We start from the raw sequence: 27,797 nt of genomic DNA on the forward strand, positions 1-27,797 counted from the left end.
ATAAAGAGAAGCAAGAGTAAAGAATTAAGCAGTTAAAGAATGACTAACTCTCTGCCTCCAAAAGCTCCGATAGCAATCCTGCAGGTAGGTCAGGTAGGCAAGACAAGAGCTGAGGGGAGTCAGGCAGTCGGCACACAGTACTGCGGAGCCCAGCCTCCTGCCTCAGTGAATCACTGAGAGTGTCTCCCCTTCCGGAAAGATTATCCTTTCCCTGTAGAAGCTGTCATAGCCAAGTAGAATCTTCGGATTTGGTCTTGGGACATGAGTCTACTCCGCAGATCTCCTCCGCAATTGCTGGCTTTTCCAATTAAAACACCTTTCTTGTCTGCTGACACTTGCTTCTTGATTACTGTCTTTTGAACACTGAACGGCTGAACCTGAGTTTGGTAACAAATGGAATCATTTGGTTACTTTTATTCCCAGGCAGCACAGATTTCTTATTAGGCTGTCTGCTGTCATATTAAGAAATAATGTCCCATGTACGCAATAGAGTAGATATTCTTTTGGAGAATCAATATTGTGAAGACTTTCAAATATACTTTTGTTGGTAGTCAAGGCATAACACAAGAAATATGAAGTTTTGGAAATATGACTGTCTTTCACAAACCTTAATGGGTTACTGGCTCAATGTTACGGTTATGGTTTCCAGTTAATATAACATCTCAGCAACAACAACAGCTGCACTCACCCCATTTTTATTGAGAACTGAAGTTCCACACAGAAAACCAAAAGACTCTTAAAGTTCGAAAATGATTTCTTTCCCATTTTCTAGGTCATTTATCCTACTTCTAATCCATTTAAAATCTGGTAATGTTTTTTCAAAATAAATTTTTTAAAAAGTGCAATTGATTCAAAAGTTTGGAGGCGACTGTGGTGGCAAATATATAATTATTCACATCAGAATTTCTTGATTGATTTTTCCTCCAGCAACCAAATATTCACCCCTCCCTTCAAAGAAAGTTGCTAACTCATTTCCTGTGGAAACTTTCCATCGACTGTCCTCCCGAAGTTCTGCCTGTGCCGGCCCGTCTGCATCAGAAGCTGTGGATAGCTTATCTGAGCATTTTCTTTCTCTGCCAGTCTCAGAGAAATTCCCAGCACAGATTCTCCTTCTTCCTATTTGGGCAGTAAGTGGCGGAAAATTTGGAATCAGGATGTTTCGTTCTGGCCATGGAACTGGAGACTTTGAACCAAACACTTGCAAAGTCAACTTGCACACAGTCATGTCTCGCTGATGAAATGATATGTGACCAAACTTCAAGGTGGCCTTTGAGTTTGATTCCCTGTGAAAATCATTGTGTTTTCAGATCTCCGATTTGTCTCTTACAAATGTCTTGTAGAGGGTCTCTCTCCAGTAAGCTGGCATCCACTAAATTATCATTCCAGGAACCATTCCAGGGCTCCACACAACCCCCTCTACATTTTGGATTTTCTTTATCATGAGGTGGAAAAGGGAATGGCCACCCACTCCAGTATTCTTGCCTGGAAACATCCATGGATGGAGGAGACTGGCGGGCTACAGTCCACGGGGTCCAGAGAGCCGGACACGACTGGGCACACACGCGTTACCATGAGATGTGATCTAAACACCAGTTTCCCAGCACCCTTTGTCTACTGTCTTCCTTGCCGTTGCGAAAGGCAATAATCATCACACCTCCAGCTGCTTTGAGGTCCTGGCCTGCATCCGGTACTTAAGAGGTGCAGGAAGTTATTTTGGAAAAAGGTACACGGGGACATCTTTAGCAAGAGAGGCTGCAGCGGCGGGGTCAGGAAGTCTCGGACTGCTGCAACCGCTAGTTACTTGACTCCAACAGTCAAACCCAAGACAAAGTTCCTCAGCATCTCTCAAGGTACTTGTGCGTCTTCTGTGTTGATTGTTTTACTGTAAGCTCATTTTCTTCAGATCTCTTCAATAAAATTAAGAGATACAAGGGAACATTTCATGGAAAGCTGGGCTCAATAAAGGACACAAATGGTATGGACCCAACAGAAGCAGAAGATACTAAGAAGAGGTGGCAAGAATACGCAGAAGAACTCTACAAAAAAGATCCTCATGACCCAGATAATCACGATGGTGTGATCACTCACCTAGAGCCAGGCATCCTGGAATGCAAAGTCAAGTGGGCCTTAGGAAGTATCACTACGAACAAAGCTAGTGGAGGTGATGGAATTCCCGTTGAGATATTTCAGGTCCTGAAAGATGATGCTGTGAAAGTGCTGCACTCAATATGCCAGCAAATCTGGAAAACTCAGCAGTGGCCACAGGACTGGAAAAGGTCACTTTTCATTCTAATCCCAAAGAAAGTCAGTGCCAAAGAATGTTCAAACTACTACACAATTGCACTCATCTCACACACTAGCAAAGTAATGCTCAAAATTCTCCAAGCCAGGCTTCAACAGTATGTGAACTGTGAAATTCCAGATGATTGAGCTGGATTTAGAAAGGCAGAAGAATGAGAGAGAAAATTGCCAATATCCGTTGCATCACTGAAAAAGCAAGAGAGTTCCAGAAAAACATCTATTTCTGTTTTATTGACTATGCCAAAGCCTCTGACTATGTGCATCACAACAAACTGTGGAAAATTCAAGAGATGGAATACCAGACCACCTGACCTACCTCTTGAGAAACGTGTATGCAGGTCAGGAAGCAAGTTAGAGCTGGACATGGGACAACAGACTGATTTCAAATAGGAAAAGGAGCACGTCAAGTCTGTATATTGTCGCCCTGCTTATTTAACTTATATGCAGAGTACATCATGAGAAATGCTGGACTGGAAGAAACACAAGCTGAAATCAAGATTGCCAGGAGAAATATCAATGACCTCAGATACGCAGATGATACCACCCTTATGGCAGAAAGCAAAGAACTAAAGAGCCTCTTGATGAAAGTGAAAGAGGAGAGGGAAAAAGTTGGCTTAAAGCTCAACATTCAGAAAACTAAGATCATGGCATCTGGTTCCATCACTTCATGGCAAATAGATGGGGAAACAGTGGAAACAGTGACAGACTTTATTTTTTGGGGGGCTCCAAAATCACTACAGATGGTGACTACAGCCATGAATTTAAAAGATGCTTACTCCTTAGAAGAAAAGTTATGACCAACCTAGACAGCATATTAAAAATCAGAGCCATTACTTTGCCAACAAAGGTCCATCTAGTCAAGGCTATGGTTTTTCCAGTGGTCATGTATGGATGTGAGAGGTGGACCATAAAGAAAGCTGAGCCCCGAAGAATTGATGATTTTGAACTGTGGTGTTGGAGAAGACTCTTGAGAGTCCCTTGAACTGCAAGGAGATCCAACCAGTCCATTCTGAAGGAAATTAGTCCTGAATATTCATTGAAGGACTGATGTTGAAGCTGAAACTCCAGTACTTTGGCTACCTGATGCAAAGAACTGACTTAGTGGAAAAGACCCTGATGCTGAGAAAGATTGAGGGCAGGAGGAGAAGGGGATGACAGAGGATGAGATGGTGGGATGGCATCACTGTCTCAAGGGACATGAGTTTGAGTGAACTCTGGGAGTGGGTGATGGACAGAGAGGCCTGGCATGCTGCAGTCCATGGTGTCACACAGAGTTGGACATGACTGAGCAACTGAACTGAACTGATTGGAGAAACCATAGCTTTGACTGCATGGACCTTTGTAGGCAAAGCAATGTCTCTGCTTTTTAATACACTGTCTACGTTTGTCATAGCTTTTCTTCCAAGCAGCAAGAGTTTTTTTTAATTTCATGGCTGCAGTCACCATCTGCAGTGCTTTTGGAGCCCAAGACAATAAAGTCTGTCACTGTTTCCACTGTTTCCCCATCTATTTGCCATGAAGTGATGGGACCAGATGCCATGATCTTCCTTTTCTGAATACTGAGTTTTAATCCAGCTTTTTCCCTCTCCTCTTTCACTTCCATCAAGAGACTTTTTAGTTCCTCTTCACTTTCTGCCATAAGGGTGGTGTCATCTGCGTATCTGAGGTTATTGATATTTCTCCCTGCAATCTCAATTCCGGTTTGTGCTTCACCCAGCCCACCATTTCGCATGATGTGCTCTGCCTAGCATTTAAATAAGCAGGGTGATGATATACAGACTCGCCATACTGCTTTCCTGATTTGAACCAGGCTGTTGTTCCGTGTCCAGCTGTAACTGTTGCTTCCTGACTGCATACAGCTTTTTTAGGAGGCAGGTGAGATGGTCTGGTATTCCCATGTCTCTAAGAATTTTCCTCAGTTTGTTGTGATCTACACAATCAAAGGCTTTAGTGTAGTCAGTGAGGCAGAAGTAGATATTTTTCTTGTATTCTCTAGCTTTTTCTATGGTCCAGTTGATCAAATTGGCAATTTGATCATTGATTCATCTGCCTTTTCTAAATCCAGCCTGTACATCTGAGAGTTCCCTGGTCACATACTGCTGAAGCCTAGCTTGAAGGATTTTGAGCATTACTTTTCTAGCATTAGCAGTGCTTAGGGGAGGACAGAATGGGGAACAATTGTTTAATGGTTAGAGTTTCTATTTGGGATCTCAAAAAATTCTGGAATTGACAGTGGTCATGGGAAATAGATGGGGAAACAGTGGAAACAGGGTCAGACTTTATTTTGGGGGGCTCCAAAATCACTGCAGATGGTGACTGCAGCCATGAAATTAAAAGACACTTACTCCTTGGAAGGAAAGCTATCATCAACCTAGACAGCATATTCAAAAGCAGGGACATTACTTTGCTGACTACGGTCCGTCTAGCCAAGGCTATGGTTTTTCCAGTAGTCATGTATGGATGTGAGAGTTGGACTGTGAAGAAGGCTGAGCACCGAAGAATTGATGCTTTTGAACTGTGGTGTTGGCAAAGACTCTTGAGAGTCCCTTGGACTGCAAGGAGATCCAACCAGTCCATTCTGAAGGAGATCAGCCCTGGGATTTCTTTGGAAGGAATGATGCTAAAGCTGAAGCTCCAGTACTTTGGCCACTTCATGCGAAGAGTTGACTCATTGGAAAAGACTCTGATGCTGGGAGGGATTGGGGGCAGGAGGAGAAGGGGACGACAGAGGATGAGATGGCTGGATGGCATCACCGACTCGATGGACATGAGTCTGAGTGAACTCCGGGAGATGGTGATGGACCGGGAGGCCTGGCGTGCTGCGATTCATGGGGTCGCGAAGAGTCGGACACGACTGAGCGACTGAACTGAACTGAAGGTTACATATGAATGTTCTTACTGTCACTGAAGTGTACACTTAGAAATGAGTTAAAATGGTTAATTTTGTTTTATACATTTTAACATTTAAAAAGTGAAAAAAGTTATAGTACCAAAAAATCAACTAAATCCAAAAGAATGCAGGATGGAGAAAAGCAGGGGCAGAAAAGTACCAGATCGGCTTGTTGCCCGCGCTGCTGGCTTGGTTTTGTGGACAAGCTCCGCATGGTGTGTCCCCGGGGTTGGCTGGAGCGTTGGGCAGGGCCACAGCGCTGAGCGGGAGGTGTTCTGAGGCACCTGCCGTATTTCTGCCATGGCTACGTAGTGCGGGACTTTGGTTGCAGCCCCAAGTAGTTAGGCATCTCCACAGGTAACTTTCCTGAGCAAGCAGCATTCTTTCTGTTTATGTATCCACTGACATTGGTTAGCATTGGGCCAGTGTGGGAAGTGGAGATGTCCATTAGACAGTGGTGAGCATAGGTTGGAACTCACACTACAAGCATATAAAATGCCCGTGGAAACTGACTTCAGGCGTACCTGATAGTCTATCGAGCTTCCCTGGTGGCTCAGAGGGTAAAGCGTCTGCGTTCAATGCAGGTAGACCTGGGTTCGATCCCTGGGTCAGGAAGATCCTCTGGAGAAGGAAATGGCAACCCACTCCAGTACCTTTGCCCAGAAAATCCCATCGACGGAGGAGCCCAGTAGGCTACGGTCCATGGGGTCGCAAAGAGTCGGACACGACTGAGCGATTTCACTTCCCTTTCCCTTTCCCTGACAGTCTATCAAGGTAGACTTCTGTGGGGAAATCCTCAGTATGTTCATCTTTGGCTGTCTCAGACAGGAAAAAACCTTTGGCTCTTTAGATTCGCTTATTTCAGCAATTCAAGGTTATACCGAGTAAGCTAAGAAATGCCAGATTTACCAGATTTACCAGGCTAGATGTGAAACCACGAAGACAATTTCTTCTAGGCTTCTGAAAGCAAAATAATGAATGACCACTGGTGAGGGATAATTTTATATTTTCAGTTACCGTTTCCTAGTATTTTACTGCTCATAACTATGCAATCTCACCTGGTTATATTTAATTTCATTTTCAGCTTAGTTATATTTTTAGAATCAAACATTTTCCTAAATCTGTGAATTAAACAGTGTAACATAGTTACCACATCATGCTTCAACTGTCAAGTTAAATTCATCATGAGATATTATTAAAAAGACTTTATCTTTAAAAATAAAAAAATATTTTAGTGTATTATGTTAAAATCACTTTCAACATTTTCTAAAATATACCACTAGAAAGGCCATTTTTAGAGTGCCTTATATGGAAATAAAATAAATACAAGCATAGCTGTAAAGGCAAGTCCGTAATTTGAGATGAGCCCCACAATTCTCACGGTAAAACCAAGAATGTATGTACTTGCATAGACTGTGCTGCTGAACAGAGAAGGCTCGCAGAAGAGGAAGCACCAGGCCGTGCGGTCCCTGTTTGGTTTCTGTATCTATTCTGTCTCCCACGGTGACTGCACCAACTGCATCCCCACCTACGGGCACAAGAGCTCCCTTTTCTCCACATTCTCACCAACGTTTGTCATTCGTGTTCTTTTTGATGACGGTTGTTCTGATTTGTGCGCGGGGATTTCTCACTCTGGTTTTGATTCGCATTTCCCTCATGATTAGTGATGCTGAACATCTTTTTACATGCCTGATGGCGTTTTTTTTTAACGTGCGTTTTGTCCTTGGAGAAATGTCTATTGAGTTCTTCTGCCGACTTTTCAATTGCTCTTTTTTGGTAAATGTATGTTTTAAACGTTTTAAATTATGAACGTATGGTAACTCATTTACAGGAGACTTGGAAAATACAGAACAAAGTTACACACAATTCCACTGTATATTAAAATTATTTTTTAAAAGTAGATAATTAGTTGGAGTTTCAATACCAAACTCTCAAAATTTAACAGAATGCATGGACAGAAAATAGAAGGATACAGTAGACCTGAAAAGCGCTATGAACCAATTCAACATAATTAGGATTTATAGGTCCAGTGGTAAGACTCGTTGCTTTCAATGCAGGGTGCCTGGGTTCAATCCTCGGTCAGGGAACTAGATCCCACATGATGCAATTAAAAGTCTTTGCTGCAACTAAAGATTCCGCGTGCTGTATCTAAGACCTGATGCAACCAGACAGAGAAATTTTCAGGCTTCCCACGTGGTGCCAGTGGTAAAGAATCCGTCTACCAATGCAGGCGTTTGATCCCTGGGTCAGGAAGATCCTTTGGAGGAGGGCATGGCAACCCACTCCAAGATTCTTGCCTGGAGAATCCCATGGACAGAGGAGCCTGCCGGACTACAGTCCACAGAGGTGCAAAGAGTTGGACACGACTGAAGCGACTTAGCATGCATGCATACAACAGCAGGTTACAAACTCTATTCAAGTTCCCAAAGACCATAAACCAGGAGACACTGGAATGTACAGGGACATAAAGTTGGATGCAAAAATTTCATGGTTTAAAGGTATTGAAATCATACAAAGTCTGTTCTATTATCATTGTGCAATTATGTTAGAAATTAATGTCAAAAGATATTTGAAAACAACCCACATATTTTCAAGTGCAAGGTGACATTTACCAAGAGAGATCTTTGACTCAGCCATTGAAAGTCTCAATGAAGTTAAAAGACTGAAAAAACACAGAGAGTGACCACAGAGAAGAAAGCAGTTAAATGAGAAACATACAGCAAAATGAGAAATCAATGTCAAAGATACTTTAAACACATGTATTTGGGAATTAAATGTGCACTGGTAAATGATGGGTGTATCTAAGATGCCACACAAGGAAAATTAGAAAATATTTGTAACAGAATAAAAATGAAAAAAGAATTTATCAGAACTTGTTGCATGCAGCTGATGCTACTCAATGCAACTAAATACGATATGGAATCTTGAATAAGATATGAAAACAAATTATGGACATTGGCATGACATTTTGTGAAATTTGGGCAAAATATGTACTTTCAGCCCGTTAGACTGAGCCGTCCTAGCATCTTTGGTCGGTATGAATGCACTTAGGTTTCTGTCCTTTTGCTATAAAATTGAGACAAATGACTAGATAGAATTGCAGCACATTGGGGGGTTACGCTTGGAATGATTGGACTTGAAATAGGCTAGACTAGTGCACATGAGTATGTATAGGCTGATACATGCTTAAGTAGGTATCAACAAATCTCTACAGTATATTTTCGAAAACAAAGATGATACATGTTTTTCTCACTACCTGATCCAGAATTTGGATTCTCCAGTTGGCTCTCCTGTGGACTTGATGGTTTATTTCGACCAGATGACAACTAGTGATCTGTATCATTTATTTTGCCCATTTTATAAGATTGTCGCTTGCATTATCCATTGTACAATCAGTCCTCTGTGTATACATATGGATATAGAGATTCTAGGGTTGTTCAGGGCTTCCCTGATAACTCAGTTGGTAAAAAGTCCTCCTGCAACGCCGAAGACTCTGTTCTTAACCTCAGCCGCCTACCAGGGGCCAACGCCCGGCCCCCGCGCCGCGCCCCAGGCCCCGCCCCGCGCCCCAGGCCCCGCCCCGCGCCTCAGGCCCCGCGCCGCGCCCCAGGCCCCGCCCCGCGCCCCAGGCCCCGCCCCGCGCCTCAGGCCCCGCCCCGCGCCCCAGGCCCCGCCCCGCGCCTCAGGCCCCGCCCCGCGCCTCAGGCCCACTTCCCTAGACTCCGGACTCCCGCTTTCCAGTCACTTCCCGAGACCTAAAGCCGCCCGGATCCTGGCTCAGTCTCCAGGTGAAGCCCACCCAGACTCTGGCAGTTGGAAACCCCAGACCGGCCTGATCCGGATGCTCGTTCACCGGCGGTACTCCGGCCCGGCATCGCACGAGCCAGCCTCCCGGGGTCCTTCAGGCCTTCGGCCGGGCAGCCCTCCTGCAGTCCTGGAGCGGTTGCGTAGCAGCTGCGGGGACGCGGGCAGAGCTGGACGCCGAGTGAGGGCCGGTGGGCCTTGGGCTGACTGTCAGGGTCCGACACTGGAGGGAATCCGGGACGGGCGGGTTCCGAGGGCGGCTGGGGGCCCTGAGGGCGGCTGGCCACGGGCGGACAGACCTGCGGCGCCGCTAGTCTCGTCCTCGCTCGGGAACAGCCGAGATGAAACCGCGCGAGTGGCGGCCTCGCCTGTGGGAAGCGCCCCTTCAAGGCCGTCCTCGGGCCCTCAGCTGGACGGAGGGCCCGGTGGGGGGAAAGAACGTGGCAGTGGTTCTGGCAACGGTGGGAGGAGGGAGGCGAAGGGAGCCCATTCTGGCCAAGAGGTTGAGGTGCTCGAAAACTGCTTGAGTGAAAGAGAGCTTATCCAGCGGGTCGCGAGAATATCGACAAGCATTGAAGGTCTTCGACAAAAGATTTGGCTGTGTTTGGCTCCAGCTGCAGGGTGGAGGTGGAAGGGGCAGCCCCTTACTATGCTTATTAAGCGTCTGCCACTTGCCAGTCCCTGCTCTTGAGGTTGAGGGTGCCTCGGTGAACAAGGCTGACTCCCGACCTGAGGGTCCCTGTTGGTATTTTCCGCCCTTGTGTGCACCTCGGTCATAGCTCTCGCCACGGTAGAGTTTGACTTCGTGTCTTGTGCAAGATCTGCCCGTATGTAAGGCTGAGTGTGGGCGCTGCTGCTGCATTGTTGCATCGTTGAGCTCAGAGTGTGGACTGTGGCACATTCTCAGTAATGTTTGTAAAGTTATGAATATATTTGGGCGTGATGACCTGGGGATAGTGGAATAGAGCTAGAGATTACGGCACACATCGGTGCTGGCATTGGTTGTCTGGTGATGTACAGACAGGAATGTGAAGAGTGAGTTTGGGGTGGGCGGGGCTTAGGTTTCACAGGTCATTTTTGCCTGTGTGCAGTAGTTTGCTAGTCAAAACCTGGTAGGCAACTGCATCCTTGAGTCTGGCACTGAGGGGCACGCGGTCTCTGTGGAGATGCAGATTTGGCATCATCAGCATTTAGGAGATCCTTGAAACTAATAGAGGTTGAAACAACCCTAGAGAAGAGGGCCTGGGAATGCCAGGTTTGGGAAAGGGAAAAACAGCTACCGATTTCAGGAGGATGGAGAATGAGGTGGAGGTGAGAAGCATGAGGTAGAGGATCCGGAGAGACGCCTCTGGCTGTGTGGTCTGTCATTTGCGATGATCAGTCAGGCCCACACAATGTCTCAGATTGATTATGTGATGTAGGCATTGATTTTTGCTCCTGCTTCACAAGTGAGCAAATGCTTGTACATAAAACTTATAAAACTTCAACGTGGTTCTAGAACAGTCTCTCCAGGTGGGAGTGGGAGCTGCGATCCTGAGCACAGGTGTAGTAAGAGATGAAGCAGGGGATCTTGTTGGGGACAAGATCACAGCGCCATGGTTCAGCAAGTGCTAGCCAGGTTGGTAGTGAATAGAATAGAATAGTGCTTCCTGGGGCTCCTCTCTCATCAGGTCATTGTCTCCCCTGTCCAGGAAGAGGAAAGGGATTTGGTTGAGGGGACTTCTCATCTCTTTACCAACAGCCTCTTCTTGATCTTTCCAGTGACAAGATCCCCCTCCCCTGAGCTGATGCCCTTTCTACAGCCAGGAGCCGATGGCTAGGGACAAAGCCAAACCCTGTGAGCTGGACCAGGAGAAATATGATGCTGATGACAATGTGAAAATCATCTGCCTCGGAGACAGCGCTGTGGGCAAGTCCAAGTATGTTGGAGCATTCGGGGAGCAAAGCCAGGCCCAGAACAGATCTGGGTTCTTAGAGGCAGAACCTGTGCCTCGGTGCCTCCAGAGGCACAGAGGAGCTTGGCTTCTGTGAGTGTGGTGAGGGAGCCCAGGCATGGGGGAACAAGGGAGCCTCCCATCAGCAGCTGTGTGTGTCTGGGGAGGAGGCTGGAGAGGGCTGAGTCAGAACTGAGAGAGGTGAGCTTTACCCTGAGTCCTGGCAGAGACTGCTGGAGAAGTTCAGGTGAGAGCTGGGCTTTTCCTGTATGTGGTGTGGGGGCTGAGAGATTTCAAGGTGCAGACGGTGGGAACGGGGAGAGCAAGGTGTGAGAAGCGTGACTGGCATAACCAGCAGCAGGCTGAAGAAAGGTGGTGAGGAAAGTTTCTTGAAAGAACTCACGGAGAAGAGTGGATGGAAATGGTGACTGACTGTAATCAGCATAGAGATGGGCTCGCTCGTAGCTCCAGTGCGTCTGTGCACAGTGGGGCTCGCCCGAGACTCTGAGCGCGGCTCTGCAGTGCAGCAGCCTGTCTCCCCAGGGGGTGAGCCTGTTGGTCGGTGTCTGGGGCTGTGGGGCACACACCCATTTCTGCCCCTGACCAGATACCTTGTTTAGTCTTACATCCCAGGAGCCCCAGCTCCACCTTGTCTTCCACTTTCATCTGTTATTAACATATTCTTGGAATCAGGGAGCTGTGAATAATTCCCTAGGGGCTTTGCTGATGGGCATGCTGGTAATGCAACTTTTCTCAACCTCAACTCTGTTTATTTGAAAAGATGCCTCGGGAAAAGCAAAACAGGAACTTGTAGCAGGAGTCCTCAACTTAAGCCCTCTTCGCAACGCCCAGACTTCGGGTGGGAGCAGGGCTGACACTGTAACATGCCTAGGATGGAACTCGCACTGACGATTTTCTTATCACAGGGCTCTGGCTGGAACTCTCAGTGCTCTGTTGAGTAGACGTGGCAAAAGCAGGCATCCTCTTATTTCTCACTTTGAGGGGAAGCTTTTAGTGTTTCACAACTGAGTGTGGTGCTAATTCTGGGGTTTTCATCAGTTCAGTTCAGTTCAATCACTCAGTCATGTCCGACTTTTTGCGACCCCACGGACTGCAGCACGCCAGGCTTCCTTGTCCATCACCAACTCCCGGAGCTTGCTCAAACTCATGGCCATCGAGTCGGTGGTGCCATCCAACCATCTCATCCTCTGTCGTTCCCTTCTCCTCCTGCCTTCAATCTTTCTCAGCATCAGGGTCTTTTCCATTGAGTCACTTCTTTACATCATATGGCCAAAGTATTGGAGTTTCAGCTTCAGCATCCGTCCTTCCAATGAATATTCAGGACTGATTTCCTTTAGGATGGACTGGTTTGATCTCCTTGCAGTCGAAGGGACGCTCAAGAGTCTTCTCCAACACACAGTTCAAAAGCACCAATTCTTTGGCGTTCAGCCTTCTTTATGTTCCAACTAGCTTTGACCAGATGGACCTTTGTCAGCAAAGTAATGTTTCTCTTGTTTTTAACATGCTGTCTAGATTGGTCATAGCTTTTCTTCCAAGGAGCAAGCATCTTTTAATTTCATGGCTGCAGTCACCATCTGCAGTGATTTTGGAGCCCAAGAAAATAAAGTCTCACTGTTTCCATTGTTTCCCCATCTATTTGCCATGAAGTGATGGGACCAGATGCCATGATCTTAGTTTTCTGAATGTTGAGCTTTAAGCCAACATTTTCACTTTCCTCTTTCATTTTCATCAAGAGGCTCTTTAGTTCCTCTTCACTTTCTGCCATAAGGGTGTGTTATCTGCAGATCTGGGATTATTGATATTTCTTCAAGCAGTCTTGATTCCAGCTTGTGCTTCATCCAGCTCAGCATTTCGCATGACGTACTCTGCGTAGAAGTTAGATAATCAGGGTGACAATATACAACCTTGACGTACTCCTTTCCCAATTTGGAACCAGTCTGTTCCATGTCTGGTTCTAACTGTTGCTACTTGACCTGCATACAGGTGTCTCAGGAGACAGGTCAGGTGGTCTGGTATTCCCATCTCTTTCAGAATTTTCCACAGTTTGTTGTGATCCACACAGTCAGAGGCTTTGGCATAGTCAATAAAGCAGAAATAGATGTTTTTCTGGAACTCTCTTGCTTTCTCAGTGATCCAGTGGACATTGGCAATTTGATCTCTGGTTCCTCTGCCTTTTCTAAATCCAGCTTGAACATCTGTAAGTTCACGGTTCATGTACTGCTGAAGCCTGGCTTGGGAAATTTTGAGCATTACTTTGCTAGTGTGTGAGATGAGTGCAATTGTGTGATAGTGTGAACATTTTGGCATTGCCTCTCTTTGGGATTGGAATGAAAACGGACCTTTTCCAGTCCTGTGGCCACTGCTGAGTTTTCCAAATTTGCTGGCATATTGAGTGCAGCACTTTCACAGCATCATCTTTTAGTATTTGAAATATCTCAACAGGAATTCCATCACCTCCACTAGCTTTGTTCGTAGTGATGCTTCCTAAGGCCCACTTGACTTCACATTCCAGGACGTCTCGCTCTAGGTGAGTGGTCATGCCATCGTGGTTATCTGGGTCATGGAGATCTTTTTTGTGTAGTTCTTCTGTGTATTCTTGCCTCCTCTTCTTAATATCTTCTGTTAGGTCCGTACCAGTTCTGTACTTTATTGTGCCCATCTTTGCATGAAATGTTCCTGTGGAATCTCCGATTTTCTTGAAGAGATCTCTAGTCTTTCCCTTGGTTTCCTCTATTTCTTTGTATCAATCACTGAGGAAAGCTTTCTTGTCTCTTCTTGCTGTTCTTTAGAACTCTCTATTCAAATGGGCATATCCTTTTCTCCTTTGACTGTAGTTTCTCTTCCCTCTCAGCTATTTGAAAGGCTTCGTCAGACAACCGTTTGCCTTTTTGCATTTCTTTTTCTTGGGGATGGTCTTGATCAGTGCCTTCTGTACGATGTCATGGACCTCCGGCCATAGTTCTTCAGGCCTCTGTCTATCAGCTCTAATCCCTTGAATCTATTTGTCACTTCCACTGTATAATTGTAAGGGATTTGATTTAGGTCAGACCTTAATGGTCTAGTGGTTTTCCCTACTTTCTTCAATTTAAGTCTGAATTTGACAGTAAGGAGTTCATGATCTGAGCCACAGTCAGCTACTGTATAGAGCTTCTCCATTTTTGGCTGCAAAGAATGTAATCAATCTGATTTCGATATTGACCATCTGGTGATGTCCATGTGTAGAGTCATCTTTTGTGTTTTTGGAAGAGGGCGTTTGCTATGACCAGTGTGTTCTCTTGGCAAAACTCTGTTAGCCTTTGCCCTGCTTCATTTTTGTACTCCAAGGCCAAACTTGCCTGTTACTCCAGGTATCTCTTGACTTCCTACTTTGGCATTCCAGTCCCCTGTGATGAAAAGGACTTCTTTTTTTGGTGTTAGTTCTAGAAGGACTTGTAGGCCTTCACAGAGCCATTCAGCCTCAGCTTTTTTGGCGTTACTGGCTGCGGCATAGACGTGGATTACTGTGATAGTGGTTTGCCTTGGAAGCAAGCAGAGATCTTTTTGTTGGTTTTGCAATTGCACCCGAGTACTGCATCTTGGACTCTTGTTGACTGTGATGGCTACGCCATCTCTTCTAAGGGATTTTGCCCACAGTAGTAGCTATAATGGTCATCTGAATTAAATTCGCCCATTCCAGTCCATTTTAATCCACTGATTCCTAAAATGTCGACGTTCACTCTTGCCATCTCCTGTTTGGCCACTTCCAGTTTACCTTGATTCATGGACCTGACGTTCCATGTTTCTATGCGATATTGTTCTTTGCAGCATTGGGGTTTTCTTGTGTGGCCTTTTATCCTAGAGGTGATTGCCTTCTCTTCCTAGTTTATAGAGTTTTCGTCATGAGATGGTGTTTGGTTTTTGTCAGTTGCTTTGTTTGCATTTATTGAGATGAATATGTGGAGTTTTCTCTTCATCCTGTTTATATATGCTTGCTTAATTTTCTTACGTTGTACCACCTTTATATTCTGAGAATAGATCTCCCTTGGTGATGACGTAGAATCCCTTTAATATGATTTGCTGATGACGTATAATCCCTTTAATATGATTTGGTCTGCTAGTGGCTTTTTTTGCGCTGTTCTGGGCCTTGGTTGCTGTGCGTGGGCTTTCTCTGGTGCAGCGAGCAGGGGCTGCTCTCTGGCTGAGCTGTGCGGGCTTCTGCTCGTGGTGGCTCCTCTTGTCGCGCAGCGTGAGGTCTAGAGTGCAGGCTCACCGTGGCGCATGGCTTAGTTGTCCCACAGCACGTGGAATCTTCCCGGACCAGGGATCAAGCCTGCGTTCTCTGCGTGGCAGGTGGGTTCTGAACCTTTGGACCACCAGGGAAGTCTGCTGGTGGATTTTGAGGGGATTTTTACAACTAAAGTCATGAGGAATATTGGCCTGTAGTTTTTTCTAATAGTGTCATCTAGTCTTGGAATCAGGGTACCACTGGCCTCATAGAAAGAATTATAAAGTGTTCCCTCCTCAGTTTTGGGGAAAAGTTTGAGAAGAACTGGTGTTTGTTCATGAAACGGTGGGTAGAATTCACTAGGGAAGTAATTCAGTCCTGGACCTTTAGTTACGGGGAGTGTTTGAGTGCTGATGTACTCTCCTTACTTGGTGTAGGTCTACTCAGATTTTCTATTTCATTTTAAACCTGGAAGTTCATGTGGTTCTCGGAATTTGTGCACTTCCTCTAGGTTATCCAGCTTATCGGTATGCAGTAGTTCGTGGTGTTCACTTGTAATCTTTTTGTTTCTGTGAGACTGATGTTACTCTCCCAGCTTTCAGTTCTGATTTTGATCATTTGTGTCCTCTCTCTTTTCTTAGTCTGCCTAAAGGTTTGTTGATGTTGATCTCTTCAAAGAGCTAATTTCCAGTTACCCTGACGCTCTCTGTTGTCTGTCTGGTCAGTACTCTGCGACTCTCCGCTCTGATCTGTGTTACTTCTTTCCTGCTAGCTCTGAGCTTAGTTTGGTCTTTCATATCTACGACCTTGAAATGTAGAGTTATGCTGCTGATTTAATTTGCGCTGTTTTGTGAATTGTCTGGTTTTCCTTCTGTTTTCCTAGTTGTGTTCCATTTTATTTGTAAAGATAGTTTGTGTAATCTCAGTCTTTTCATTGACATTTTTGTAGCCTAAGCTGAGTTCACTTGAGGAGAATCTGTGTTCCACTGCTGTTAGATCGGGCATGCTGTGTGTGCAGGTCTGCTTGGTTTACAGTGCAGTTCAAGGCCTCTGCTTCACTGTCCCGTTCACCACTGGCAGTGGGGCGTTGGGACCTTAATGTTTTATTGAGCAGCCGTTTATGTCTTCCCTTGGTTGTGTCAGTGTTGACTCCATCTGCTTTGGAACAGTTCTGTTGCTCTTTACGTATATGTCTAGAACTTTCCTGTTTTCTTGGCAGGTTGACTTTTTCCTTGCTATATAACGTCCTTCATCCTTGTAACATCTGTCACTTAAAAGTGCGCTTTGTCTGGCTGGAGTACAGCCGCCCTAGTTCTCTCTTGAGTACTGTTTGCAGGGAATATCTTTTATCATCCTTTTTTTTCAGCCTCTTTTTGACCTTTTATCTAAAGCAAGTGTCTTCCAGTGAGCACATACTTGGTACATATTTTCAAAATATACTCTGCCAGTCTCTCACTTTTAATTGGAGAGTTTTATCTATTCCCATTTACAACAACAGTAATTAAAGTTATTACTGATGAAGAAGAATTTACTTCTGCCATTTAACTATTTGTTTTACATGTCTTCTGTTTTATCTCTCAATTACTCCATGACACTTTTTTTTAAGTTGATTTTTGGTAGGATACTGTTTTAAGTCTCTTTCTTTCATGTATAATTTTTAAAATTTTTTGTTAACAGTTACCTTGAAGATTATAATTAATATCTAAAATTTATAACAGTATATTTGAATATCAATTTAATTATAATAGTTTACAAACACTTTGTCCCTTCCCTTTATATTGTTTTGTCACATATGACATCTTTATACATTAATTGTTCATTAACATAGATTTATAACTGTAATTTTATGTATTTGTCTTCTAAATCATATAGGAGAAAAAAAGAGTTATAAACCGAAAGTATGAGAGTCCTGTTTTTATATTTGCTATGTAGCTACCTTTACTGAAGATCTTTATTTCTTTATAGGGCTTCAAATTACTGTTTAGTCCTTTCATTTCAACCTGGAGGACTCATTGTACTGTTTCTTCTAAGACATATTTACTGCTTATGAGCCACGTCAGCTTATATTTATCTGGGAGTTGTCCCGATTTTGCTTTCATTCTGGAAGGATAGTTTGCTGTGCATAGAATTCTTTGTTGACAGTTTTTTCCCCCCCTCAGGACTTCAGTTATGTTTCCACTGCCTTCTGGTCTCAGTGGCATCTGATGAGAAATTTATTTTATTGACGATCTTGTCTTTCAGTTCCTACAGTTTGCGTGAAATGTGGAGCAGCGTGAGTTTATCCTGCCTGGAGTGTGTTCCGCTCCCTAGGTGTGCATATCCATGTCTTGTATCAGGTTCAGGAAGGTTTAGCCGTTATTACTTCAGATACCTTCTCTGCCCCCTCCTGTCCTCTGTCTGTGACGCCTGTCAGGACCCCCTCCTGTCCTCTGTCTGTGATGCCTGTCAGGACCCCTCCTGTCCTCTGTCTGTGATGCCTGTCAGGACCCCTCCTGTCCTCTGTCTGTGACGCCTGTCAGGACCCCCTCCTGTCCTCTGTCTGTGACGCCTGTCAGGACCCCTCCTGTCCTCTGTCTGTGATGCCTGTCAGGACCCCCTCCTGTCCTCTGTCTGTGATGCCTGTCAGGACCCCTCCTGTCCTCTGTGTGTGACGCCTGTCAGGACCCCCTCCTGTCCTCTGTCTGTGACGCCTGTCAGGACCCCCTCCTGTCTTCTGTCTGTGATGCCTGTCAGGACCCCTCCTGTCCTCTATCTGTGATGCCTGTCAGGCCCCCTCCTGTCCTCTATCTGTGATGCCTATCAGGACCCCCTCCTGTCTTCTGTCTGTGATGCCTGTCAGGACCCCTCCTGTCCTCTGTCTGTGATGCCTGTCAGGACCCCTCCTGTCCTCTGTGTGTGATGCCTGTCAGGACCCCCTCCTGTCCTCTGTCTGTGGTGCCTGTCAGGACCCCTTCCTGTCCTCTGTCTGTGGTGCCTGTCAGGACCCCCTCCTGTCCTCTATCTGTGATGCCTGTCAGGAACCCCTCCTGTCCTCTGTCTGTGGTGCCTGTCAGGCCCCCCTCCTGTCCTCTGTGGTGCCTGTCAGGCCCCCTCCTGTCCTCTATCTGTGATGCCTGTCAGGACCCCTCCTGTCCTCTGTCTGTGGTGCCTGTCAGGACCCCTTCCTGTCCTCTGTCTGTGGTGCCTGTCAGGCCCCCTCCTGTCCTCTGTCTGTGATGCCTGTCAGGACCCCCTCCTGTCCTCTGTCTGTGGTGCCTGTCAGGACCCCTTCCTGTCCTCTGTCTGTGGTGCCTGTCAGGCCCCCTCCTGTCCTCTGTCTGTGACGCCTGTCAGGCCCCCTCCTGTCCTCTATCTGTGATGCCTGTCAGGACCCCCTCCTGTCCTCTGTCTGTGGTGCCTGTCAGGACCCCTCCTGTCCTCTATCTGTGATGCCTGTCAGGAACCCCTCCTGTCTTCTGTCTGTGGTGCCTGTCAGGCCCCTCCTGTCCTCTATCTGTGATGCCTGTCAGGACCCCTCCTGTCCTCTGTCTGTGGTGCCTGTCAGGACCCCCTCCTGTCCTCTGTCTGTGGTGCCTGTCAGGCCCCCTCCTGTCCTCTGTCTGTGACGCCTGTCAGGCCCCCTCCTGTCCTCTGTCTGTGATGCCTGTCAGGCCCCCTCCTGTCCTCTGTCTGTGATGCCTGTCAGGCCCCCTCCTGTCCTCTGTCTGTGGTGCCTGTCAGGACCCCCTCCTGTCCTCTGTCTGTGACGCCTGTCAGGACCCCTTCCTGTCCTTTTATCTGTGATGCCTGTCAGGACCTCCTCCTGTCCTCTGTCTGTGACGCCTGTCAGGGCCCCTCCTGTCTTCTGTCTGTGGTGCCTGTCAGGGCCCCTCCTGTCCTCTGTCTGTGATGCCTGTCAGGACCCCCTCCTGTCCTCTGTCTGTGATGCCTGTCAGGACCCCTCCTGTCCTCTGTCTGTGGTGCCTGTCAGGACCCCCTCCTGTCCTCTGTCTGTGATGCCTGTCAGGACCCCCTCCTGTCCTCTGTGGTGCCTGTCAGGACCCCTTCCTGTCCTCTGTCTGTGACGCCTGTCAGGCCCCCTCCTGTCCTCTGACTGTGACGCCTGTCAGGACCCCTCCTGTCCTCTGACTGTGACGCCTGTCAGGGTGACTCATGATGCCTCGCGATCCTTAGGCACTGGTCATCTTCACTTGCTTTCTTTCTGCTTCTCACACGTGATGATTTTCGTTGCCTTTCCTTCAAGTTTGCTGAAGATGAACTGTTTTTTGCCTTCTCAAGTGGTACTGGAACCCTCTAGTGAGTTTTTCACCTAAATTATTGTACCCTTCAGTTCCAGGATATTGGTTTCTTTTCATACTTCCTGTCTCTTTACTGATACTCTCATTCTGTTCGTGTGCTGCTTTCCAGTTTCCTTCAGCTCTTTGTCCATGGCTTCCCTTGGCTTTTCGAGCATATTTAAGATGATTGATCTAGCATCTTTGACTAGTCGAGTATCTGGACTCTTCAGGTGTTGTTTCTGTCAAATCTTCTTTACCATGGGCATAGGCCATGCCTGCCTGTCTGTGCGCTCTGTGGTCTTCCGGTTTAGAATTAGGCGTTCTGAGTGTTTCACCGTGGTGACTGTGTGTGTGTTAGTCGCTCAGTCGTGTCCGACTCTTTGCAGCCCCATGGACTGTAGCCCTCCAGGCTCTTCTGTCTGTGGGGTTCTCCAGGCAAGAATACTGGAGTGGGTTGCCATTCCCTTCTCCAGTGGTGACTTTGGAACTCAGATATTCCCATTCCTTGGGTATGGCTGGTTTCTGCTTGTTTAGGGCTCAAGTGTCTACTTGTAACTTTTCCATACTTTTTACAAAGTGTTTATTCCTTCTTGTGTGTGGTCATTGATATTTCTGTTCCATTATCTGTGCTCAGACAGTGACCTGATAAAAACTTCCTTAAATATTTGGCTCCAAAATGGGAAAGGAAAAACGGGATAGTCCTATCCTGTTAAATTTCCAGTACTTGCAGGGGAAGCCTCTGAAGCCTGAGAGAGCTCAGGTCTGGCTCCTTGGGCATCTGCCAGCTGATGACAGCACGCGCGGCAGGCTTTCTGAGGACAGAGTCCCCACTGCCAGCCAGGCGCGTGGCGCACTGGGCACTGCGCGCCTGGGCGGGCCTGTGGTGTGCGCAGCTGCTGCTGGCCCGTGCGTGCCGTTCTGCACGAGGCCAGCCCTCGCCTTGCATCTAGCGCGCTCCTGGCTATTGAGTCCAGTCGGGTTCCAGAGCTCTGAGATGGTTGGTTCCGGCCATTGTTTCATTTCTAGTTGAGGGAGTGACCCCTTGAACTTCCTGCCGCCCCACTTTGTGTAGTGTCCTCAAGGCTCACGTTTCGGTGCACAGGTGTTCAGCGGTCCCCGCAGCATCTACTGCTGAGGTGCCCTCTGTGCGTGCGTGTGCTCAGGCACCCAGTCACGCCCGACTCTGCAGCTCCAGGGACTGTAGCTCACCAGGCTCCTCTGTCCGTGGAGTTACCCAGACGGGAATGCTGGAGTGCGTTGCCATTTCCCTCTCCAAAAACAATCCTTTGCCCCACCAAATTGCAGTAATGCTTTTGTTCTAAATCCATTGACCACAGACATGGCCATACATATTTTAAGAGTGTGTTTATTGTCTGTCTGTCTTCCCTACTAGAATGTAAGTTTCACAGAGACAGGAATTTTCATCTGTTTTGTTCAGCGTTGTATCCTGGTGCCTAGCCTAGCATCCAGTGTATGGCAGGCACTCAGGAATTTTTTTTTTTTACTTTTTTGTACTAAACTGTATCTGTCTGTTCTGTTGAAGAGGAGTTATGAAAAATTATCATTTTTATGATATTAGATACAGTACTGCAGTGAATATTTTACGCCTATCATCTTGGGCACAAATTCTATTACAGCTGGGGTGAAACTGCCCAGTTTTAGCATTAGCTCACATTTTGAGTTATCCCATTTTCTCTCCAAAGTAGTGTGGTAGATTCTCACTCCTGCAGCACAGTATAGGAATTTCTGCTGCTTCACGAAATCCCCAACTTTGTGGCTGTCATGTGACTTTTTCAGTTTTGTTACTCTTAACGGATGAGTGTGCTACTTCACTGTCTTTAATTTGCATAAAATCATTAGAAGATCGGGCACCTTTTCATGTGTCTGTCAGCTGCTCATCTGAATTGCCTGTTCATAGTCTTAGGGCCAGGTGTAAGTGTGTCCTCTTATGCATCAGAGCTGTTCATGATTCCTGTGTACTGATTCTCTATCAGTGATTGGCACTGCATGTGTCTCTCCAAGTCTGTGAGGGGATTTGTTTCTTTGTTTTTTCTTTACCTTTTCATTCTGAAATAACAGATTCACAGGACATTACAAAGAGAACCCAGAGAGGGCCTGTGTGTCCCTCACCTGCCGTCCCCACTGGTTAGCTCTTACATAACCAGAGTATAAGGCCAAGTGCAGGAAGTCAGCCCTCACCCGATGCCTGTGTATAATTCGGTGTCATTTCATCACGCGTAGATCTGTGTAGCGTCACTGGAGTCGAGAGACCCAGCTACCCTAGCACAGTGGAGGCCGCGGTCCTGCTGCGCGTTCGCACCGCGCCCACCCCACTTCACCCTCTCCCAGCCCCGCCCTGCCTCCGCTGACATACGCCATCTCTGCAGTGACGTCATCTTGGCAACATTGTATAAAAGGAGTCATATGACATGTGGCCTTTTTCACTCGGCGTGACACCCTTATGATTCGTTTAAATTGTTGGGTGGATCAGTAATTTGTTCCCTTTTATTGCTAAGTGGTAGTCCCTGTTGTAGATGTACCACAGTTTGTTTATTCCCTAAAAGGAGTAAACTGGGGTCCCTGCTCACAGGAAAAGCACCTGTGGGTGCTGGTCAGTGTTACAGCCAAAGGGTGTCAAGAACTGAGCCCGAGTCAGGAAGAGGGTGGATGGGTGGTCCCTGGGCATTGTCCTTGACAGGGAGCTTGTAGCCGAGGAAGGAACTGGGGGGAGCCACAGCTGGCTTCCAAGCGTCCCGCCCCTGGGTGGTGCAGCAGCGTGAGGAGGAGGCAGGAGCACGGAGGGATGCGGCTGACCACCTTGCACGTTCTCCCTACAGACTCATGGAGAGGTTCCTCATGGATGGATTGTATCCTTCAAGTTTGAAATGCTCCTTGTGGCCCTTTCCGCTCCCGCGCCGACTCAGCCCGCCTGCGCCCCTGCCCCTGCTCTGTTCTAGGGGTCCAGGGAGGGGCAGGTGAGCACGTGCAGACGGTTCATTCATGCTGGTCTCTCACCAGCTGACCTGCATGGCGCGCTGCAGTCTATTCTGAAGTTTACTCACATCTGGGTTTGCTTTATATTAGGAAGGCAGTGGAATGGCTAACCGTACCTCGTCCGATGCCTGGACTGACACCCCACCCCCTCCTCAGTAGCTCTGGCAGTGGCTAAGTCACTTAACATCTCTGACCTCAGAGCTTGAGCTCTCTACGATTTAAAAATTCTCTGGTGTGAATCAACTTTCTGTAGAAGGATCTGCCAGCCCACCCTCCTTTCCTGAACTGCCGTTCTTATGCAAGTTTGGAATGAGACAACTGAGATGATTTGTAAAAGTCGTCCCAAGTGAGTCCACTGAGAACTATGGGTAAGAAGAGCCCTGGGCCTCAGCCTCCCAGGGCAGAGTCTGAGTCTGTCTCACTTCGCCTTCTCCTCAGTTCTATGCACTCACCCACCCGTGTTGCCCCAACGCTGACGGTTAAGCCACGCAGCGTCTTGCACCTTGAGAAGCTCGCATTCCCCGTGCTTTCGATAGGGCTTCATACACAAACAGCAGCTCATAAGCGGCTTGTCAGTTGGCTGTCTGGCCTGAGGAGGAGGCTGGTTTTCCCTGGAACTGTTACGTTGCTTCTTATGGCTGGGTTTGCTCTCTGCCTGCAAGAGCCCCATCCAAAAGAGCTGGGGCATCCACAGTGGCATTTGCAACTACAGGTGCCGCTTGGGACAGCTGCTCTGTAAGAGCCCATTCCGTGCACTCCCTTGTTCCCAGGTGGCCAGGACACAACCCCAGCCTCCCCTGCCCCTCACTTTTCATGGGGATTGTGCCCGTGGTGTGTGAGGTTCAGGTTGGCCCTCTGTCTGCAACACTCAGTTTAAAATCTGAGTAACTTTCTAAAAAAGGAGAGGGAGCCTCCATTCTGTCATGCCAGCAACCACCCCAGCACCTTTCTCATGTCTCTTTTTATTGTCTTCCTTAACCTAAACGCAGTCAGCCCCAGCAGCTGTCCACATACGCCCTGACCCTGTACAAGCACACGGCCACGGTGGACGGCAAGACCGTCCTTGTGGGTGAGCAGCGCGACGCTGAGCCGCCGCGGCTCCCAGGAGGGAGGGCCGGAGGCGGAGAGTCAGGCGGCGGGACCGAGGCCCCGGGCTCAGAGGAGGGGCGCTCGGCGCGAGGGGAGGCGGAAAGCAGCCCACGGGGCTCTGTGCCGGTGCTCTTCAGTCAGGAAGGTGACAGGTGTTGCCGAGTGTCGCCTTCCACGGAGGTCTGCCTTCCGGCGGGGCTACAGCCTCCCCCTTGGCCAGGCCGCGCGTCTGCCTCTGGTGGGCGCTCCTGGGAACTGGGCCTAGTTTTGCCCGTGGAGGGCCCTGCGTCTTCCCGGGCGGGGGAGGGCGGGCGCCGAGCCCGCCCCTCGTGGGGTCTCCCGTCTGCGTCCTCCTTCCTCCTGGCCCCCGTCTCCCTCGGCCGCCCGATGCCCCGCCGTGAGCGGAGCGCTCGCCTGCCCTCCCCGCCGCTGCGGAGGTGCCCCGCGCCCGGCTCTGCGCGTCCCCGCCCCGGGCAGTCAGAGCTGTGTTCCTGTTGCAGACTTCTGGGACACGGCGGGCCAGGAGCGGTTCCAGCGCATGCACGCCTCCTACTACCACAAGGCCCACGCCTGCATCCTGGTACGAGGCCTGCTGCGGGCGGGGCTCGGCCGGCCGGGCGGGGGGAGGGGGGAGGGGGGGCGGGGGGAGGGCCGGAGCCCCCCTCCCCAGGGCTGGGTGCCGGGAGGAGGGTCAGGGCGGGCTTCGGACCGCAGAGGTTCTGGGTGAGAGCCTGCCTGGGCCAGCGTCTTGTCTGCGGTGAGGGCGAAGGGGGTGTGTGGAGCGACCCTTCCACCAGGAGGAGCAGGTTCAGGGCGTCATCAGGTTCCTGCCGGGCTACAGTCGGTGGGGTGGCAGAGGAGTCAGACATGATTTCCTGACTAAACAGCAACGACCTGTGCAGGGACAGAACGGAAGGAGCAGGCGAGGGTGAGGCACACGGGGGCAGGCCGGGCCGGCAGGCGTGGGCTCTTGCCCGAGACACGCGTCTCTCAGCCCCTGTGGCCGGCTTCTGGCCTGCCAGCCTGCCTGCGTGCCTGTGTCTGCCCGTGCCTCTCACAGCCCCAGCCTGCTGGAGGGGCCTTGGCCACGTGGGGACCTGATCGCCCCAGAGGGAGGTGGGGTTCTGCCCGTCATTTTGAAACAGCGAAGGCTGTGCTGCTCGGCCTAACCAGCGCCTCCTCAGCTCAAAACGAGGAAAGGAAGCTCAGGAAACTAGACCTGGGCAAAAGGTCTGACGGTGCTCATGGCCGGAGTGAGGCGGATCCCAGGGTTTCACTACAGGCGTATTGTAGAAGGCGTCTTTTTTGGGAATTCAATAAAACATGATCTTTGTTGAAGCTGGGCCTGGGGGTACCACACAGGAGCCTCTCAGGCCTGCTACTGCCTCAGGCGGCCAGCTGCTGTCTGGAGCCCCCGCCGTGCAGGGGGGCGCCCGGCCCCAGGCATGGCTGCTTCCGCGAAGGGCTGTGTCGGCTGGAAGTAAGACTTGCCGCTCCAGCAGGGTACAGGGCTGTCCCTCTCAACCCATGATTTGTGCTGAGGCAGTTTGGACCTGCTAGTCTGTTCTGGGAGATGGCTTGGCGGCAGGCAGCTGACCTTTGGGGAGTTCCTCTGAGGACCCGGCAGGATCCTTGTAGTGGCCACTTGAAGCATCTTAGGATTTCTGGCCTCCTTGCCCTTAGAGCTAGTCAGTGTTCATGCTTCTTGCTGATATTTTAAAATAGGTAAACAGTATAAATTATAAACAGTTCATAAAATGATTAGCTGTAAAATAATAAAAGTTACTTTATAAAAGTTTAAAATATAAAAAGTTTATAATTAAAGGTGAAACAACTGAAAGGCACTCTGCAGACATTTGAGAGTATCATAAAAGAGCTTTTAAAGAATGGCCAGGCAGTAATTAGACCAAGAGAAAAACAACAAACTTCAGTGTTCACAGACTTATCAATGGTACGATAAGTAAAATGACACTCTTTGGTTGAAATAGGTAAATTAGGTGACAAGCTGAAGGTTCTGGAGGGATTCTCTGAGAAGTGTGGGTAACTCCTGTGGCTAGAGCGGCCACATTCAGAATGGTCTGTGGTCTGAGTTCCCAAGCCCGTGTTTGCCGGCTTGTGTGTGTGTCAGCTGGGGGGATGTGCAGAGACATCCATGCACCTGGGCTGACTTCCTTCCTCTGCTGATTCAGGTGTTTGATGTGCAGAGGAAAATCACGTACAGGAATCTCAGCACCTGGTATACAGAGCTGCGGGAGTTCAGGCCGGAGATTCCGTGCATTGTGGTGGCCAATAAAATCGATGGTGAGGCCACCCCTACATGTGGGTGCCAGCAATTCATGGGGGAGTCCACCATCACACGTTTCGTCCTCCTTTCCTGGGCCCTCAAACCACCAGTGATCTGTTCCTCCCAAAATGGATCCCTTGGCGGCCTGCCATCACTCCCCTTCCAGTAATATCCATGTGAGCCAACCTGCCTCCTTGAGACACAGATCCCAGTTGAGTGAGCTCTTTATATGACGTGTCTGCTGACTGTCCCTGCTTGTCCCACTTCCTGGAATGGGGACCTCCAGTGACCTACCTTCAAAACTCCTTTTCCCTTGGTAGACAGGCCAGTGTCCTACCTTCTCTCTACAGCAGACAGGAAGATGACCCAAAAAAGTTTCAATTTTGCCAAGAAGTTCTCCTTGCCCCTGTACTTTGTCTCGGCTGCTGACGGTACCAACGTTGTGAAGGTAGTGGGAGGCTGCAGGGACAGTCTGCGGAGGTGGGAGGCCTGGCGTTTCCGGGGATGTGCTGGGGAGAAGGGCTGGCTTCAGGGCTCTAGGCAAGGATGGCATTGCTGGGGGCCCTGGAAGCGACAGGAAGGGGTTGTCGTGAGTGTCAACAGAAGGGGAGGTTGGTGAAGAAAAGGCGTATTGACCAGCATGGGGTCAGGGGACGGGGAAAAGGTGCTGACTTCAGGGTGGAGTATTGTGTGGACGCCTGATGACGCTGGGCCAGTGGGCGCAGGGCGGGCAGAGCCCCGGCCAGTGGCGCCCACGGCCCCATTTCCCCTCCCACCACCCCAGCTCTTCAGTGATGCGATTCGACTAGCCGTGTCTTACAAACAGAACTCCCGGGACTTCATGGACGAGGTTTTGCAGGAGCTGGAGGTAGGTCCGGCACAAGTGTCAGGTGGCATCGAGAGAACAGCTTCTCCCTGTAGGGGTGCAGAGCCAGCCCCGCAGACCCGGCTTGGCAAGCAGCACATTCTCGTGGGCATGGCCCTGGAGGTGTCAGAGCCTCACCTGGGCACACGCAAGGCCAGACCTCACCTGCTGCTTGTTCACAGAACATCGACTTGAAGCGGGAGGAGGAGGAGGAGGAGGAGGAGGAGGAGATGCCGGACAAAGCGCAGCTGGGCCGCCACCAGAGCCCGACTCCCTCGTGACCACAGGGACCCTCTCCACGGCCCACCTCCCCCGGCAGCGCCTCAGCTCTCAGGGGAGGCACTCTCCCAGGCCGCCCCTGCCGCCCCGCCTACAAACCCAGCTGTCCCATTTGCAGCCCCCACCCTGACTTCCGTGGCCCGGGAAAGCTGACCCTGCAGTACTTGCCACTAACAGGCGTAAGGCCCATAGCAAACCCTGAAGCCCAAGGAGGGACGGACCCTCCAGGGCAGGGACAGTAAAGAGAATCGGAATATTCTGTGTGTCTCATCAAGGATATTTAGGGGTCTTCCCCCGCCCCCTCCCCAAGAGCTGATGTCAGGGCCTATTCATTGCATTTCCACCAAGAGGATGATTTCTAATTCCTGACTTTTCTCCTCTTTAGGCTCCCAACTAAGCCAGTCATCTTAAGAATGATTTTGAGCAGAGAGCTGTTCTGTAGGTTTTCTAGAGCTCTCCTGGGGGCGGCCAGCACTGTGATGAGCGCGAGGCCGAGGGCACAGGCCCAGGCTTGCCGTCAGCATCAGATGACAGCAGGTGGCTGGCTTGGCCGCAGACTGGCCCGCAGGCATTGCTGCTGCGAGCACCAGGGGCCAGTGCAGCCACACGCAGGGCGTGCGGGGCAGGCGAGGGGCGTCAGGGAGCTGCTTTTAAACCCATGTTTCAACAGAGGCTTGTTGCCATTTTTCTGAGGACTGATGTGGAGCCTCCCTGGGTGGCGAGGGCTGCTGAGAACCGTCCTGCATCCTTTTCCATTTATCTCAGGGCTTGTCGCTCACTAGAATGCTTTTATGATCATCTTGTACATCATTTCCGTTAAAAAATTTTTTTACAATAAAGAGTGAATTACGTAAA

General features: G+C 49.0%; 1 protein-coding gene and 1 pseudogene across 6 annotated transcripts; one reads left to right on the top strand and one right to left on the bottom strand.

Moving 5' to 3' along the window:
- Positions 1-346: 346 nt before the first annotated feature.
- LOC105606338 (glucose 1,6-bisphosphate synthase-like) lies at positions 347-9,857 on the bottom strand (annotated as a pseudogene).
- Positions 8,909-27,797, top strand: RABL2B (RAB, member of RAS oncogene family like 2B). Of its 6 annotated transcripts, none has more exons than XM_027965713.2 (9): positions 8,909-8,979; positions 10,757-10,914; positions 22,269-22,298; positions 23,415-23,494; positions 24,015-24,094; positions 25,704-25,815; positions 26,149-26,246; positions 26,583-26,666; positions 26,846-27,797. In XM_027965713.2, exons 2-9 carry the CDS (start codon positions 10,808-10,810, stop codon positions 26,942-26,944), a joined length of 690 nt encoding a protein of 229 aa, XP_027821514.2. In that variant the 5' UTR covers positions 8,909-8,979; positions 10,757-10,807; the 3' UTR covers positions 26,945-27,797.

The sequence above is a fragment of the Ovis aries genome, chromosome 3, assembly GCF_016772045.2.
Source record: "Ovis aries strain OAR_USU_Benz2616 breed Rambouillet chromosome 3, ARS-UI_Ramb_v3.0, whole genome shotgun sequence".
In the NCBI taxonomy this organism is placed as follows: Eukaryota; Metazoa; Chordata; class Mammalia; order Artiodactyla; family Bovidae; genus Ovis; species Ovis aries.

Excerpts from the sequence above, each read along its gene's own strand:
- RABL2B (XM_027965713.2), top strand. The coding sequence starts at position 10,808 with ATGGCTAGGGACAAAGCCAAACCCTGTGAGCTGGACCAGGAGAAATAT. Across the intron at positions 22,299-23,414 it reads AGGTTCCTCATGGATGGATT|TCAGCCCCAGCAGCTGTCCA; the intron begins GTATCCTTCAAG and ends ACCTAAACGCAG. Across the intron at positions 23,495-24,014 it reads CGGCAAGACCGTCCTTGTGG|ACTTCTGGGACACGGCGGGC; the intron begins GTGAGCAGCGCG and ends TTCCTGTTGCAG.